This window comes from Tinamus guttatus, unplaced genomic scaffold (assembly GCF_059628265.1).
Source record: "Tinamus guttatus ecotype Peru unplaced genomic scaffold, ASM5962826v1 Tinamus_guttatus_pri_ptg000033l, whole genome shotgun sequence".
NCBI lineage: Eukaryota > Metazoa > Chordata > Aves > Tinamiformes > Tinamidae > Tinamus > Tinamus guttatus.
The window spans coordinates 2582093-2600428 of record NW_028288567.1 but is presented as its reverse complement, the minus strand read 5'-3'; the positions used below and the strand labels follow the sequence as shown (position 1 = coordinate 2600428).

The 18336-nt window shown below is 37.9% G+C and overlaps 1 protein-coding gene across 1 annotated transcript in view; it reads right to left on the bottom strand.

The window, feature by feature from the left end:
• The window catches only part of KCNK2 (potassium two pore domain channel subfamily K member 2), a 92619-nt gene extending 77568 nt beyond the window's left edge, over positions 1-15051 (bottom strand). The window contains exon 1 of the mRNA XM_088532089.1: positions 14862-15051. Coding sequence (XP_088388215.1) covers positions 14862-14895 — 34 coding nt within the window. The 5' untranslated portion in view covers positions 14896-15051. The remainder of the gene's footprint in view (positions 1-14861) is intronic.
• Positions 15052-18336: the final 3285 nt, after the last annotated feature.

The following is an 18336-nucleotide window of genomic DNA, read 5'->3' as shown; positions in this document are numbered from 1 at the left end:
GGGCATGCCTGGGCTTGCCCCCCTGCAGAACTGCTGTTCAGCCAGCTTCTGAGCCCAGGAAAATGGGTTCCCATGTACCATGACACAGAAATAGCCTACGGCAAGAAGTTTCCATGGATGTTCAGCAGAGCGCAGTCCTTGAGAAATATTCCTAATTGCATGAAAACACAAATGGCAACAGTGAAAAGGTATGCCTGACAAGAAAGCATCTTTTGTGTTACATTACACAGCTTAGTCTGGGATGAAATTCAACTATGATTAAAAAAACCCCAAAACTATCAACTATTAATTTACAGCTCGCCAATGACAGTTATCCAAAGCGACTTTATCCTTTAGTTCTCACAAGAAATTTTCTCACTCACTAGGTCTAGCTAAGATGTGTGTATTAGTCTCATCACCATTGTATATACATGCTAAACATTGACAAGAGCTCTTTATTTCACTGCTCCTTTGAGGTGGAGGATTGCTGTTAAGTCCATTTTCATCAATGGGACCCAGAAAATAGTGACTTGACAAAATTATGTAAGGAGTTTCCTATGGACAAGAAATTTTTAATAGGTTTGAGTTCCACTCTTTGTCTACTCAATTGTCAATGTACACTCAAAACAACTGGATCACTTCTCCTTTATAATGGGCATTTGTTCTAAAATCTCCAAAATATGTCTTGAGAAACTTGTGTCTCAACACGGAGGGGAAAAAAAAAAAAAAAAGCTCTCTTGCAGCATCTTTGAATAAGTTAAATCTTTCCCTGAACCTGCTACAAACATTCCCTCATGCATAAAGGTCAGTGCCTGCTTAGACATTAATATAAAATAGGGCCGGAAATATCTAAATCATTCCTGACACTATTTGGCTGAGCTACTCTCAAAGACCTCCAGGAAATAATCTTCTCATACAAACTAGCCTTTTCTTGAGCCTGTTGCACCTTGGACCTTGAAGACATGAGGATATAGATGACGAGTGCTTCTAGCCACCCAGCTATAATGACATGAGAATAATGGTCCCAAGTCAATATACAATTCTTTCTATCGTATAAGAAAAACACTGCCAACTTCAGATGATGAATAGGAAGCTTCCTCAATCATGCACATGTGCGTAACAACATCTGATCTTCTCTCCACTTTTTCTTTAATATACTTTTACAATTGTAAATACCGTCGCCTTTTGCTTATATTTTTTTCTTTGTTGTCTATACCCTCATTCAGTTCTACTTCTTTTCTATGTACATTTTTTCTTTTATCTGCAAGTGCTTTTGTCCTTTTAGTTCACACACTCTCCTAGTGAGATGAAGTACCATACATACTTCCAGCTTCCATCTCTTTCACTATTAAGCAGAATTCTATATTTTCAAGACTGTTCTTTGTAATTACACTGACTTTGCACACAGTTATTGTGGAACTGACTGCAAGACGACTGCATGATGTGGGCTTTATTGCTTATTTCAAATTGACTTAAGATTTCATATTGACCCGTGCATTAATATTCCGTTTATAAGCTACAACAATTCCATTTATGTTCAAGGGGTCAGTTCAGTCACCTGAAATAGCTCTCCACCTGAGCAATTTCCACAGAACAATCTTTACAGTGCAGAACACTCTGTTTCCTTTTAGGTACAACTTTCTACAAATAGTTTTGTGTCTTGTCAAAACAGTAGCTCTACCCAAAGGCCAGACATTGTTTAGTTGCTGATTTTTTTCCTTCAAGAGTAAACTTTCACATTACTTCTTAAAAATTCATTCCATATGACAGGAAGTTTTTTACTTCAATTCAAAGACTTGTCAGTCCAAACTACTGTGCCATCACCTTTTTTCCTTCCAGAGATTGCAATCTTGTCCAAGAATGCTCTGCAGCCTTGCAAATTAAACTGTGGGTTTTTTTTCCTAAACTTAAATCAAAATCTTCTATGATATTTCTCCATTTTGATCTCCAAATACCACTGCAATCCAATCTCAAAATAAGCGTTTCATAAATGACGAAATAATCATGAATTTATTACAAATATTAAATAAATTTCTCTCTTTGGTATTTCACACAGAATTAATATCTCAGATTTCATTCTTTCAAATGTTGTTATCTGTCTTGTCTTTTCTAAACCAAACTGTAAACTAGATCACTCTAATTGTAGGGTGTTAAACAATATTCACTGCTACCCACCCAATATTGCTAGGGAAAACAAGTTTTGTCTACCTTTTTTTTTAATTTTGAAGAGACAAATTCTCATTTAATCCCTCTACCTAATGCATTTCTAGAGAACTCTAGCTGCAGTAGCTGTAGCGCTTAGCTGTTCTTTCATGTTCTTCATTCCTCACTTATCTTCTACTTTTCCAACATAGAATGCATATTTTTTTTTCTGTTTCTTCTTCATGTTGTGCTCTTTGACAGTAATTAATGCAAATTCCCAAGTCAGATCTTGTAATTGTGATGAGTCTTTCTAAAAATAACAGGTAAACTATCAGATATCTAACAGGCATAGATAACACAGGAGCAAGTTGATGATGGAGGGAAGCTAACCCTTGCTTCCCCTTTTCCTCTGTGTCAAAACAAAGTATTCCCAGGAATGCTACATGACTTCCAAAGACTACCGAAGATCTGGTTACACTTAAATCTTGTTTCAGCTTAAGTCTTATTAATAAGCCTCACGAATCTCACAAGAGTGAGACTCTTAAGAACACTAGATGACTATAAATGATTTGGGAGAGTTAGCCCCTATCCAAAGCGTGCAATGACTAAGCAGAGGGCACCAAGCACCACATATTCAGGGTACTGATTCTTTCAGATCTACCAACAAAAAAGTGCTATCCATTCGGGCCAGTGTATTCTGGTTCCTCATCCTGAGGTTATTATTGTATGACTGCAAAGAAGGGCCACACAGCAACCTGTGCCCCTCCTAGCTTATTTTAACCAATTTGGTTAGGTGTCCTAATCAACACCAACAGTATACGTGAGGTGAGGTACAGCCAGACACAGCGTGTCTGTTATCAGACACACTGCATGCCATCCCGGGGGACAGCGCCCTTGATTCTTGTCATTGGAGCCCCACAAAAGCTAACCCAAAGTGGAGCACAGCAGAGTTCTAGGTGGGTTGTGTCAAAGGAAACCAGAGCCTGGCTCGCTTACTCTGGCAAAATGAAGGCTGAGAAGAGTTCAGGCTGCTGTGTATGGATATATCAAAGAGACTTTTTTGAGCTATTGGACCATGCTGGCACAAAATCAAATCCATGCCATAAATAAACATAGGCTGGAAATCACAAAAAGCATTAGAAGTGCCAGGATTTGGAACAATTTCTTCATAGGGAGCATGAGAACAAAAGCCTAACATTGTAAAATAGAGGCTGGTCAATTTAGAAAAAAGGTTTATCTGACATGCTGCCTCCAAAAACAGATTAGTCTGAGCCCTCAGCAGGGCGATGGCCGCCCTTCCTGCCCCATAAGCCACATTCTGCAGTCCCCACGGAGCCACACAGACCATACGCCTTGGAGAGACGCGGGGAGAGCGGACAGCTCAGCAGGCCCACGGAGCTTTTACTGCTCCCTCATGGATTTGGGCTGGACGGCCGCTGCAGCCCAAAGTTGTGCCCGTTGTCCCCCAGCAGCCTCCCCACCAACACAGCCCCTGTTTTATAAGTGCTGTAACCCCCTGGCAGCCAATTTGGTTGGTGTGCAGCTCAAGAAACCCGAAGTCTTCATCTCAAACCCTCTCAAACGTAGATCCCCAGATGCAATATTCTTATGTCCCACAACTCTTAAGTACCAGTCTGTTCCTGTTCCAGACTAAAGAAAAAAAAACTCTTCTGGAGTAAAACTTATTTGAGAATAAGATTTTTTTAAAGGGTTTTTCTCTATTCGCTGTTTTTCTAACAATAATAGCACTGAGAAGCACAATGATAACACATTATCAGAGAAAAAAATCTACTAATTTGAGAATACTTAATATTTCAAAGGCAATACTGATGTCCTGAATTGTATGTTCTAACAAAGCGAAAACACTCACACCAAGTAAGTGTCAAAGTTGAGGATACGTGCCATTTATTAAATGAAGATGAAGTTATTGCTGAGTTAAGAGATAGCCTCAAGTCACTAGTATAATTAAAAATTGTCATTAAACATTAAGATGAATGAAAAACTTAAAATTGTGTGTTGTCAAAGTGCCAAGGAAATAATTTAAAGACAGTTTTAAAAAGTACTGGGAACAGCCTTTTTCTGCTTCACCCCTTTCTTTCTATTACCAAGCCTCTTTTACCCTTCCTTATATAATAATCCACACACTCTTTTCTCTGTTTTTTGCATAGGTAAGCAAAGCTATTTTCTCCTACCATATACTTTCGTTTATAATAGGCTTTTGGAAATTGCAGAAGCGGCTATGGTTTTTCCCATGTGAAAAAGAAATGTCACAGTGAAAGAGGACAACCCCTTCTGGGGCCAGAACTGCAGTCACAGGGCACAAAATATGTGTTTATGGATAGACAGAGAAAAATGAAGCAGAAGAGCATCCATGGGCTGTTTGTGGGATTCTGGTTATTTACATGTTTTCTTTTCAGCATCTTTCATTTTTCTCTGCTGTTCAGAATTATTCTTTTTACTCTGGGTACATAAAAACATTTCTTGCTCTGTTTAAGGGGAGTCAGAGGATGATAAAACTTCTTGGCTGCTGAGGATGTTCTGAGGAGCCAGGTAATTCCTGGAGCTAAACGGAGTGGGCAGCATGTGCACTTGCAGTACAGGTGGTCAGAGGCTGGATCTCCCCATGCATGTTAATGTCCTCTTCCACATGAAGAATGAAGCCTTTTTTAAACTTGTGTACAGTTTTTTGTATGTGTGTGTGTAAAAAAACAAGGAAAAGACAGCCACACATACCAAAACAGATGATAGACTTCAGGTCAGGACCATTACGTGGTATATGAAGACTCAGGAGCCAGTCATTCATCTGCCTGATTGGGAGACCTGCTTAGTCTCCAAGCAGGCTGGCTGCACTGCTCCGTCAATGGTGGAGCTGGAATGAAGGTTCCCATGGGAAGTATCAACCAGACCAGTGCTTTTCTGTGAGAGAAGTCTTATTCTTGAAAAACTGGCTTCTGTCATCAAAGACATTTTATTACACCTCAAACAAAGCACTTCAATAGCTCCATTTCATGGCAGCACAGAAGAGCAACAGAGCCTTGTCCCTGCTGTGTCACACGTGTGCTCCTGCTGTCCACTTCTGGATGAAGGCTTTAGTCCTCCATGAGTCCCCTACGTGTCCTGACTATATGCTAACTTTACAGTGATGCAGACAGACACCCAAAGCTTAGGGCATAGTGGCAATCGTGAGCAAAAGCCGTGCATGTCTAAGGCAATATGCAGTACTGAATAAACTTTGTAAAGGCAAAGCACACATATGAGTTCCCACCCTAACAGTTTTCAGATAGATTATGTAAAATAGGTCTGATGCACGTTTTAGGGTAGTTTAAAACCAAAACTGTGGATCAGTAAGTACACTTTGGAGAAGCCAACACAGAGGTTCCTAAACAAATCCCTACCTAGTTGGAGAATTTAGAAAGGATGTTTGAGAATTCAGCAGAGATCACAGAAGACTTCTACCACTTCGGACTGGATAGATCCCAGCCTCTGCCAGGATAGACCCTTTGCATGCTGTTTCACAGTTTTCTGCCCAGAGATCTGTCATACAGGCTATCTTACTGCATATTTTCAAATTAAACAGCTGGAGGTATCGACAGTCCTGTCATCGCAGCCCAGTTACAGTCCTGTTTCTCCATAGCTTTAAACATGCTCTCCAAAGAAAATGCTCTGCACCCACAGAGCTAAAACTGGGATTTCTGTAATGGAAATTGTAATTTACCAGAAATCTCAAACACTTTTGCAAAGCCTGCTGATGTTGTTTCCTGCATATAGCTACTTCCCTCCTTCCTGTCATTACATCTCTGTTGAGATGTACTTCCAATCTACCAGTTTTCAATTTGACCTTTTAAACAACCTACTCCATTGCTTTACATTTATGAAAGTGTTTAGCATGCTTGCATTCTAAAGATGTTGTTGTTCTTGCATAAGCATTCAATTCTCCATGGAAGCAATAGCAGCTGTAGCTCATCTTACAGAAGACTTCTATGCAAAATGATATTCCTGATGTGCCTTCTTTTCACCATGCGTTAGCATTCTAAGTTAGATCTTCATAGTGGTGTTTCCTTCTGCTGGATATTTATCACAGTTGAACAGAAACGTGAGGCAGATCCTTGAATATAAGTATCCCAGTGTCCTTACAGTTGCATGAGGATTAATAGAATGAAGCATACAAATGGCCAGAAAGATGTTTAGTTTTGCAAGGTCACTAACACGTGGCTTCTTCTCTCCGATGAAGACTTTAGTTATGATGGAACATTTTTTGCCCTTATATTCACCAAGGACAGGTTTTTCAGATGCAATTTTTAATATAGGTGTTTTAGGAACACCAGAAGTATACCAATCATACCAAATCCTTGTTCTGAGGTTTACATGGAATTTATCTTTTTACCCTTAGTAGAAAGGCAAAGGCTGTATTTCTGCTTCTTTTAGATTTTTAATAGTATGTTGCATTTATATAGATTGAGACAGACCCAAGGCCCTCACATCAACTCTAAGTAGCTAAAGCAAATATTCCCAGAACACTTATACAAGAGAATAACAACACAGCTCATGTGCAGTGCTCAGGCAACGATGAGGAAAAACTAGTTAAATATCCGTAATGAAATGCTATTTTCATTGTTTTCCACTATTGATTTCAATGAAATTTCAGCCTAAATTTTCTGAAATTATTTTTGTCATATACACTTTGCAATAATTACATCCAACCTAGACATGCACAAGTGCTGTTACCTTCTGCTACGGTTCAGTAGCTCTTGCTGAACAAGCCTAAGGCAGACTGCTGCTCAGTAAAACCCAGAACCATGGTTGAAAAAGATCTTCAAGATCATCAAATCCAACCGTAATCCCAATCACCACTGTGCCTACAAAACCATGACCCTACTTGCCTCCTCTACATGTTTCTTGAACACTGCCAGTGATGGTGACTCTGCCACTACCTGGGCAGCCTGTTCCAGTGCTTGACTACTCTTTCCATGCAGAATTTTTTCCTAATACCTAACTTGAACATCTCTTGGCATAACTTGAGATACTAATATTCCATTTATTCAAGGCAGGTCATTGCCTGTTCTTTCTAAATGCCACTGCTGTCACATTAGATGGTAATTGCCACAGTCTCAAAGCAGAGAGACTCTTTTGACTGCTCCATTCTCATGCAATTGCATTCCAATGGCCATGAAATGGGTGCAAATGCTTATTTACTTGGGAGATCAAACAACATATGCAAGGCCAGCTGGCGATACGTGCACGCTTCAGATCTGCCCTGCTGATCTGCCTCCCTTTCTACAGGGCAGTTGCAGAGGTTGGTTTGGGAATCACTGGTACTGTAACAGTCAAATACAATCTGTTTTTCCAGTGTGTAACCAGGTATTCAAGGCTCTGCTTTCTCCACGTGATAGGAATGGTAAGGCTGAAAAAGCCTTCCACATATACATGGTTCAGCACATCCTGCTACAGTCACCGTGGCCCACAAACTTACACTGCCAGAGGATACCAGAAAGCAGATGATGATGCAGCTCTCAAAGGTGTTGAGGTGCACAGCCTCAGGTCAGGCACTCATATGTTGGGATGTGATTTGGACTCCTGTTGTCTACCTACAGCCTCTGTATCCCTCTCTCTGCTTCTGGTGCTGTGGTAACATCTTTGAGGTTATCCTCATGAACCACAGAGTGGGGGCACAAAAAGACTTTGTGAGGATCCTGAAGCAACCTTCTAGAGTCCTCTGGAGGTAAAATTATGAGCCTGGGAAAGCAGAGCATGGTGTCTTTGAGCACTGTCTTTATCACGGTGCTAACTTTCTGGTGCGTACAAAAGTACACACAATGCTCTAAGTTGTTTTGTAAGCAAACGTAAAGCAAACGGTAGGTGGCAAAATTGAAAGAGCTATCTGGGGGAATAATGGCAATATTACCAAGAAAAAAATCGTTATGTAGGCATATCTCCCACTGAGGAATTCTTGTTTGTTTTTGTGAAGAGTGGGAAGAAATAAAAGGGTTATGAGATGCAATAGAAAAGTCCAAACAAATGTCCCTATCTCGACCCAAGGAGAACCCTGCACACATCTAAAGGAAAGTCAAAGGGAATTTTGCCTTATTCATCAGTCTTACAGTTCCAGGCGCCCTTAATGACAATGTTCTTTATTTTATAAATTATACCATAGCCCATAAGTTGTTTATCTCTGATCATATACTGTGGTTTCTTTTTAAATTTCAGTTTGTGGTTTTACCAGTTTGCAAAAGATTTGACCTTTCACTTGCCTCTCTCAATTATCTGCTACCACATTTTTGGACAATGACACATTCCTGGTTTGGAATATGATGAAAACAAAACAGCAAAATAGCAGGCATTTCTCAATGGCATACAGGATAATAAAGCTGTGCAACTCAATGAGCTTTCATATGAACAGTTCAGTAACCATCACTCCATTGCTCAAGTGACTGTTTGTTAAGAAAGTTTTTTTTTTATTTACTAATGGACTCTCAGGTTATGATAAAAGAAATGATACAACGTACACTGCCTCTGATCTTGGAGGGGGAGAAGAAATCAAAACCATTTTTTCCTATACATATGTGTGAGTGTATGTGTGTGTATATATATGTATGTATGTGTAACATTTTTAGTAGTAATTTATGAACACAAAATAAATTTTTCAGCTTTGGTGCAAGGCTCTGTCAATGCAAAGCACAGAATCAAGAAACATATTTTGGCTTGGAACATAGTGCTGGCAATGTTTATTCTCTATGTCGAGCAATTCTAAGTGGATTGCTATGCCTGTATAGGATCCTACAGATTTCATTTATGGAGACTCATATGCAGCAGGCAAAAGTGAGGTTATAACCTTCTGTAAGTTGCTTCCTAGCTGTTACTTCCTAGCTGATCTATATACACCCAATACATTGTTCCATTACAACTTTCAAAACTGCTAATTCATTTTGTGGAAAAAAAATTATTCTTCTCTTGGCTTCTTCCCATAGCCCGTATTTATCCTCAGCAAAGAAGTACTATTGTCAGTCTTTACTGATCCTGAAATAAATATACTAGTTTACAGTTTCCTGATTAGGTTTATGTATTTTCAATCAGTTAATTTCACCAAGCTTTTAAATAAGTGAATACTCTCACTTGTAAGACAAAAATATTAACCTAAGTCCACATTAGAAATAATTAGGATATATTTTAAAAACATTAAAAAGATACATGCCCACATGCAAAATTAAAAATAAGTAACAGCTCTTTTTGTAATGTGTAGCCAGTAACAGACATTATTCCATTAATAGGATTAATAGGATTAATTCCATTAGCAGGAATAGGAGTTAAATAACTCATGCGTGATATACTTTTCTTCCCAAAAATCCACGGAAGTAAGAAGACATTCCAGGTGATGTTATTAGCTTTTAATTTGACTCAGAAATCAAACCTGAAATTTTCAATGACTGTCACACCAGAGACATATATTTCATTTTTAGGAATGTCAATTCCTTTGGATATTAATTCCAAAAATAGAAATGCCGCAGTAAGTAAAACTTCATTCTTCATATGAGCTATTTTTTAATACTTTTTTTTTTCATTCCGAGGAAAAAAGCTGTTCATGGATTTATAAATTAATTGAATTGTCTGTTAAAATCAAAACAGTTGCTTAAAACAGCGTTATCAGCGCTGCGGCCTCAGCTCCTACCAACACAGGCACTGACAGCACCTTCCTAGAACGCAGCTTTCCATCTCCCAGGCAGACTCCCAAGCTAGATTTGTTGTCGTTGGCTTGTGTTTGTTTGTGAGCCCATTTCACGTGCCCGAATCAAAGATGGAGCTCCGAAGTTAAACTGAAGAGCTGCCTCTGAGCTCCACTATCTGGGCCCTGGCTACAAGCACAGTTATCTGCTACAACAGGGCTACTCAGCCAGGAAAAGAGCTAAGGTCAACAGTCTTACTCATAACTTAATTAAAAAAAATAAATAAAATAAAGGTACTCTATCCAGTTTGCTGTTTCCTATCCTAATTCTCTTTCTACCAATTTTTGATTTAATTTTGCAAAATAATGATTACTTAGTCAGTTAAGCATCCCTACAATGCAAAGGATGCATTTCAAGAATTAAAAGACATTTTTCCTTTGGGAGGGCTGATTTTACCAAAGTTTTATAAAGAAAAAACCGTTAACCCTGCTCTGCAAATACAGGAAATGCTTGCATTTCAGCATGAAGATTAAAGTAACAATCTAGTACCCAATCTGTCAGAATTTTCTCTCTCTTATTTCACCGAAGTGCCATTCCTTTAGGTAAGGTATGTAAAGAAAGCTTTGATGCATACAGGAATGGAAAGTTACAGAGCTGCATTAAAGTTAATTTTATCTGTTTGGATAGAGGTGACGGTTTAAGTTCTCTGCAGAAAGCTCTATCACCGGGGACCTTCTTTTGGAGAACTGTGCTTGGGCCCTCTCCCTGCTTCCCTCCCCAGCCCATGCAGGCTGAGCGTTACATGTCCTTTTCCTTCCTTTTCATCTACCTGTTGCAGAAATTACAGTGAACTTGAGCTACCTGCTTTATCTTCTAAGCGCCTTTTCATAGATGAAAGAAAGTTGATCTCTTTCCTAATGATCAGAAGCTGAACAATGAAGACAGCTGACACACTGCAACTTCTGCTGCTGGCTTTGGAGACTGCGATGGGGCCTCAGAAGGCCATGCTCAAACTCAGAGCGCCTTTTTTTTTTATTTTTTTATTTTTTTAGTTCTTATTCCGAAAAACCACAGTGGATTATTTTGTCTGAACACTGGGGATTGTTTGTATTGACAGGCAACACCACCAAGGAACAGGGGCCCCACACATATTTTAATGACCACAGCATGGGCACAGAGGCATAGACACTCACTCGCAGCTGCAATGGGAAGGTTGTTTTCTAGAATGAAGTACACTGCTGGATTTGGTTCCTCTTATCTTTTTTGTAGGTCTTTGGCGGCCTTGACTAGCTGAAAAGTCCTTTGATTTCAGATACTGCTTAAATATCTGTTGAGAAACAGCAAGTAGTTTGCAGACAAGCTAGATAAGCCAAAAAAAAAGGGGGGGGGGTGAGAGAAAACAAGTGTCACCATCATGATCCTATTTTATACAAAGAGTACTGAGCAGGAGAAATGACTTGCACAGCTGAAGATCAATGTCCACGTGCAAAGATACATTTCCAGCTACCCTATCCATTGCTATAGTGTACTGGGTTTTATTTTAGTGAAAGTGTGCGGAGATCTGCTGGGAGAAGAATTTTTAGAGCTTGGCCTAAACTCATAGGGATGTGAAAGGGAAAGAAGAATAAAAAACAAAATCAAAAGTGTGCTAGACTCTTCCGGCATCCCGGGCTACAGTCTATTTGCTCAATTACTTCTTGCTGTTAACCTGCATTTTATCTTTATATGAAACACAGCAGGAATAAAATGACTCCTCTCCTTGTTCACTCTGGCCTCCTGTAAAAAAAGGTATGTTCCCCTGAGTAACTCAAAACTCAGGCATGGAAAATTCTATGTATTTACTACAGCATTCTATACAGAAAGCATTGTTTCAATGCACTAAATTGCTAGTAAGTGGTCAAGACTACATTAAATCATACATTTTTTCCTCTCCACAGCAAAAATAAAGAAGGGTGAAATAAATAATATACTTGAAAGGATGCCAGAATAGGTATCTGTCTTCATGTTATTTTGTGGTTTACCACATCAAACTGAAGATTCATTACACCACGTTGAATGTTATACGAATTTTCCTGCCAGCATAAACCAGTTCCTCTTTCTTCTAGAGAGATGGTAGGAAATAAATCTCCTCTTTTCAATACAAAATAATTAAGAGGGGAAGAGGCTATATGCATGAGGAAATTAATTACTTTTTCATTTATAGCAATTAATCACATTAAAATATGAAAAGAACATGAAAAATCTATTTCATCTTGATATGGTGCCTCTCTATTTCTCCCACATGCTTAGTCAGTTCTGTTTATCTTTCACACAGCATACCTTACAGTTATTAAGAATTAATTTCCATCTATTTTTTTGCTTGTACTTCTTCAACCCCTGTCTCTTTCTCTTCCAGTTTCAGCTTACCTCTGTCCTGCACTTGCTACATTTCCACTTTGAAGATCTTGACCGCAGTAGAATTCTCACCAAAGGCCACAAGAAGCACAGAGCATGCATACTAAGCATACAGAAATCCAAACGGTCTCTGCAAGCGAAGTCCTTACAGCTGCAGGGGGCTGACAAATGCCTGGCTGTGTTTATTGATGCAGCTCCTTAGCTAATCTGAGGCACTTTACAGAGTTTGAAGAACAGTGGAACAAAGGCTAAAAGAACAGAACATCACCCATTTGGCAGGAGCATGATGTAGGCACTATCAAAAATATTGGCAAAGCAGATGGTCAAAAAGCTGGTGCTACCTCTGGGACAGCCTTCTGCCTTTTTTTTCCCCTTCAATTTCAAACATAATTCCTGTTTCCAAGACATTCAGAAATGGCAAAATATGTTACTTTCTCTTTTCTACTCTCCTTTCAGCCTTTCATTTCAGCCTTTCCAATAGCCTCAGAAGATGGAGTTGAGGTGCTGTTTGTGGTATTAGGCTGTCACGGTTTCCTGTTATTGCTGCTATTAACCTCACCTATCTCATTTCAGGCTAGGCCTTTCCTGCCAACTCCGGTCTTGCAGACAGAGAAACAGGATCAATAACTCTAAAGACATACATATTAGAAGTATATTAAAGGCATCTTCAAAGTATATCATGTCTGCTCTGGTTGACTTGTAAGTATTAGAATTTTGTGCTTCAGTCCATGGCTAATATTCACTTCCATCTTCCATGTGATGCACCAATTGTCCTCTAATATGTACTCTAATATACCCATCAAATTTAATGCCACAGATACAGAAAAGGACTGTATCCTGCTAATCCCGGTCCACGTGTGAAATTTCCAATTCAGGGAGAACTGAAACAGCTACTTCCTTCTTTTGAAAAGCTCTTTTTTAATACTAAAGTTGGTGAGACTTCACCCAAAAGACAGCAAATATCTTCTCTGAAGTTATATTCATACATTTTATGAAATGTAGGTTGCACAATATAGCATGATGGCTCTGTTCTATTACGGTTCATTACTGTGTTGAAAATTACCAACACTGTACATTTTTCTCTTTATTCTTCTATCATTTCAGATTATGACTGTATTGCAGTAAATATGCTAAGAACATTTACAGTCTGGCACCTACTCACAGCGAGCAATACCTTCCTTCTCAGGTCATCCTGAGGCATTACTTAAATTCCAGTTAGGTAATTACATTCTGCCTGTCTAGGTGTCCTTCTAACTTTATAAATGTATTCTTCACTTGTCATGGGCAGTTTAAGGTGTTGCTGCAGCCTGCAGAACAGCTGCCACACTTTTGTGCATTTGGGTGCCCTAGCAATCTTGGTACCTCTGTTTAACTTACCTCAATTGCTTTCCAAACTCTTCAGGAACAGGGGATAAAAGTTGATAAAAATAAGTGGGTTTTTTTTGCTTGTTTATTTCAATATTATAAAACAAAATAAAGGAATATGTGATAAAGGATTGAATTAATTCAAGAAAATGTCGTATTTCAGTAAAAAGTATTTTGGATGGTGTAATTTTAGCATAATTAAGCATTCAGAATAAAGATACATTTTAGCACAATTTCAGACATGATAAACAGTAAACAGTGATCCAAAGGAAAGACATATCTCTGTAAACAACAGAAATGAATTAAAGAATAGAGTAGAATAAATGGCACTAAAAAATCCATTGTGAAGGAAATAAGTAGCTAATTCCCAATTCTACAAAATTACTCAAGATAATGTTTAGCTTTATGCTCAGGGATGAACTATAAACAAACACGAGCAGCAGCACTAAACTTCCTTGCTCAGAAAGATAACCCACTTATATATCACACTGGAGAGAAGCAGTGATTTTCTACAGTTTTGCACAAAAAGACAGAAAAAAGAACAAAACAAAATACCCGAAAAGCATAAATAAGTACTCTAAACACAGAATAGATGATCTTGTGGTGTTTGGAAGACTTATCTGATTCAGAAACCTAGGGTCCATGTCCCCAGTCTGAATCAAGCAGAACAGATCTCTGAACAGACCTTCATGTCTTGTGAGGTCTGAGCACCAGCAGTGTTTTTTTCTTTCTCAGATTTTGGCTATCCCTTCAGGGTCTGATAAAATTTTCCAGTAAAAAGCTACATACCTATTGATAATTTCTAAGAAAAGCACAAGCATCTCTAATATTTGACTACAGTAGTACTATTTACACTAACATGTTTACATGAAGGCGTGTGTTAAGTGGTTTACTGGATAAAGATCAGACTACTCAACAGTTTCCCAATCCACAGACTCCAAATTAATCATCACATTGTTATATTTATATAAACGTGCACAATATTTCAGTGGTATCTGTGATCAGATCAAAGTTAAGGACATCTTCAGCTTCCTAACTAAGCATTCCAAGTAATAACATACTGGATAACTGATGAATTTTGTGTAAATTATGTCATCCAGATACAGCAAATCTTAGATACATACACATGCTTTGTGTTTAAACAGACCTTAATACAAGATAAACATTTCAAAAGAAAGGCAATTAATTAAATGAAGACAGTTAAATTTAAAATTGATATGTATGTCATTTTCTGCTAGTCCAATGTCCCAAGCCATAAGAAGTGATTAAAAATTCTAAAGTTCAAGTAAATTATTGAATATTTGTCTATAATATAGTACTTACAGTAGAAATTATGTCTTGCTTGTGGGTTCCTCATTTGGTGATGTAATATTCAGAAGTCACCATGCTTTTGTTCTTAAATAAATCATCATTTCCTTTATGGCTCTTTCTAAGCAGTCTTCTGAAGAAGTCATTTCAGCATAACAGATTCTCTTCCAAAGTGTATTTATGTTCTGTTTCTGTATTTCCTGTCCAAAAAACTCAATGTACACATAAAAGTAAACTAATGAGTTACTAGTTATGAAACACAGCATTTATAACATGCTTTACATCTTCAAAGTACTTTACAAATGACAGCTGATTGAACAGGTTAGAAAACACTTAAAAATCTGAACAAAATCACCCTGAGTCCTTTCAAAGATTGGATAATTGTATCACAAATGTTCCAGAAGGCTTTAAAAGACCACAGCTCCTTTCTGATGAATGAACAGATCAAAATCAGTGTTTCCATTAATTCTTCCTTTCTTAAGCATCATTCACATGAAACATGTAGATGCAGCATGCAGCCTACTTGCTGCTGAACCATTGCCATTATACTGTAGAGTCAGGTGCGCCTCAGAGCACATCATGTGCTCTATTCTTGAAACAAGAAAGACTTACATTGCTCCAATTTATTTTTAAATTCATGAGATTCCTAAGTAGCAGTCACAAAGCTTTTAAGGATCTTTTCTCAACTCTGTCAATAGTCATTGATTAGGAGAGAGAGAGCGCCATAGTCCTTACACTGTTTGATTTTATTTTCTGTAACCTTTTTAAAAATTAATTCTTCTACCCATTCTTCTTCCTCATGGGTCCTTATACCATGATTATTTCAATTATAAATTTTTAAAAAGAACCCCAAGTTATTCCCTAGCTTCACTTGCACACAGATGCCAAGCTCAGATGTCAGTGATCTGAGACACACTCTGCTTTTATTTTTCTTAAATACCTCTGAAAAATATATATAGGTCATACAGTTATTCCATATTCTAGAAAGTCATATCACGTAGGTATCTTTTACAGTACACAGCTGTTGATGTTCATCTACAACCTAAACAGCAAGCTGTTTCAATGGTAGGCTATGCTGAATCTGCAAAAACTGGTCTGTCTGTCATAATATTTGTGAAAATGTTACTATCATAATATTCACCTAACAAAATGCAGCCACATAATACTACTTTAAGTAATGTAGTGATACAAAAGTAATTTAATCTTATTCAGTAATTTCTGATATATAATATTAAATATTTGAATATATGGGATTTTTTAGGATAATGAATGCAATTACAGCCGTTAAACACTGTTCTATAATCCACTTGTAAATACATCTCTCTGCAAACAAAGGAAGGAAAAGTTCAGTAAAGGAAATCCTGGCTTGACCCTTGGGACTCTGACTTGTAGCCACACATTTCTGTACACTCGATTTCTCATTCTCTAGTAAGAATTCTGTATCTTTTATTGCCAACTGACAACACCTCTAGACCAAGTGGAAGCCACCTGAAAGCACTTCATCTGAAGGGCATGTTACAAAGAACTCGGTCCCACTCTTGTTCAACTGAAAGGAAGCGATTTTTGTTTCACAGGTTGGTAACCTGGGCCTGGTATCTGCAAACAGATCCATATATGATAGCATGAAGCAATTACAGTACTTATGGCTGACAATATGAGTCCATTTTTTAAGATATTCATAAAACCTTTTATTACAGAGATGTGCTTTATGTGAGTCACTGTGGTAGATACTTCCAAAGTTTTATATAACCAGCTCTCACAACTTTCCATCAGGAGCTCTAAAATACTTAATATTTTGCTTAAAGCCCCTTGTCTGAAGTTGGGGAAATATTTTAGAACTCCAGGCTTTTTTCTTTGACTTTTTGACCTTTTAGTTGCACTGAAGAGTTGGAAATGTGAATTGCAACTTGCAAAGATGAAATAAAATAAGATCCTGATAGTATTTCTGACTAGCTGTAAGACTTTATACTTACCAGGAATCTGAACAGCAAAGTTGAAGTTGTAGATAGAATTATATTTTATTGGGAAAACTGTCTTTTAGCAGGACTATCACTATAACTATTTTTTTTTGCTAATATGTCATTAGTGTAAGGGGCTCTGCAAATTCGAGACATTAGAGACACGGAAGTTGTTTACTTCTGCATATTTAAAGTACAAGGTCCCAACTTCCCTGAAAGCACCTGCCATTTTACGTAACCGTTCTGATACACAATGCTCCTCTGCGCCCACTCAGTTTGAACTGATACAGATCTTTTGATCCAGCTTTCTGTCTCTCTGTGAAAAACAAATATTTAAAAGCTGCCACTAAAGAAGTAACATATCCCACAGAAAAGCAAGCATCAGGCATTTTAAGTCCAAAATAAGGAAGAAGTTATTGAAACCATAAGAAGCATCACAGATGGTCAAAACAAGCCTGACATTGTGATCTGAAAGCATAAATTGTCAGGAGAGAGTTTCCATATACCATGTGTTTCTACTCTAATTCTGTTTTGATTGCTTGGCTTTTTTGTTTTTTCAAAGTGAAAACATTTTCCTGGCGTACATGTTTAGGAAAACTCTTTCAGCTTATCAGTTCTCTCTATTTAGGCCACTTTTTGATCATTTGGCTATTACGCAAGCACATAAATTGCCTTTTCTCATTTCTGTAAATTGTCTAATTCCTTTTTGTGAGCAGTTGCCACAAGTCTCTGTAAACCTGGTGCACCTGCACCTGAGCACTGACGGTAGTTAGGAGTGTATTAAATGAATTCACTTAACATGAATCCACTGCACACAGTGAAGGTCAAGTTTAATTCCAGGATGGGGAAAGACACAACCTTTGTGAATCAGACACTGATGAGCAGGTTTTCTTGAAATTTGTAGATGAATGGGAATTCTGCTTGGGTTAGCCACTGAGCAACAGGATGTATCCAATTGTTATCTTTGATAAAACAATGCAAATCTCACATGTAGTCCAAGACATCTGTAACTCTCATACCATGCCTCACAACTTGCAATCTTTAGTCACTTAAATTTTCTAGAAACCGAAAAAATATTACAGCTACTAGATAACATGCTAATTTCTCTTTTGTCCTCTCTATTTCTCTAAGTCCTTTTCTTTACTCTCTTATCTTGAACCCTGCCCCCCAAAATGTTTTTCAGCACCTCTTCAGACTCTGCTTTAGAAGACATTTATATCAGCTGGTCCAGAAGGTCTTCATATCAGACATGACTATTTTTCGTTTAAAAATAATAACCAGTTACATAAGTTTATCTTGCTTTTTGAAATGGCTTGGGCACATTTTTTCCTTGATTTCATGTTTATACCACTAATCTGTGTTTTCTCCCTGTGTGTTTACCATCTGCAGTTGTGAATGTATTCTCCACAGGTCTGAATTATTCATATGAATACAGTTTAACAACACTCTTAGACCCTCAGAATGTCACTACCTTTTTTCCCCCTTTCCATCAAAAAAAAAAAAACCTCATCAATTCCAAGTTTCTCTTTTTG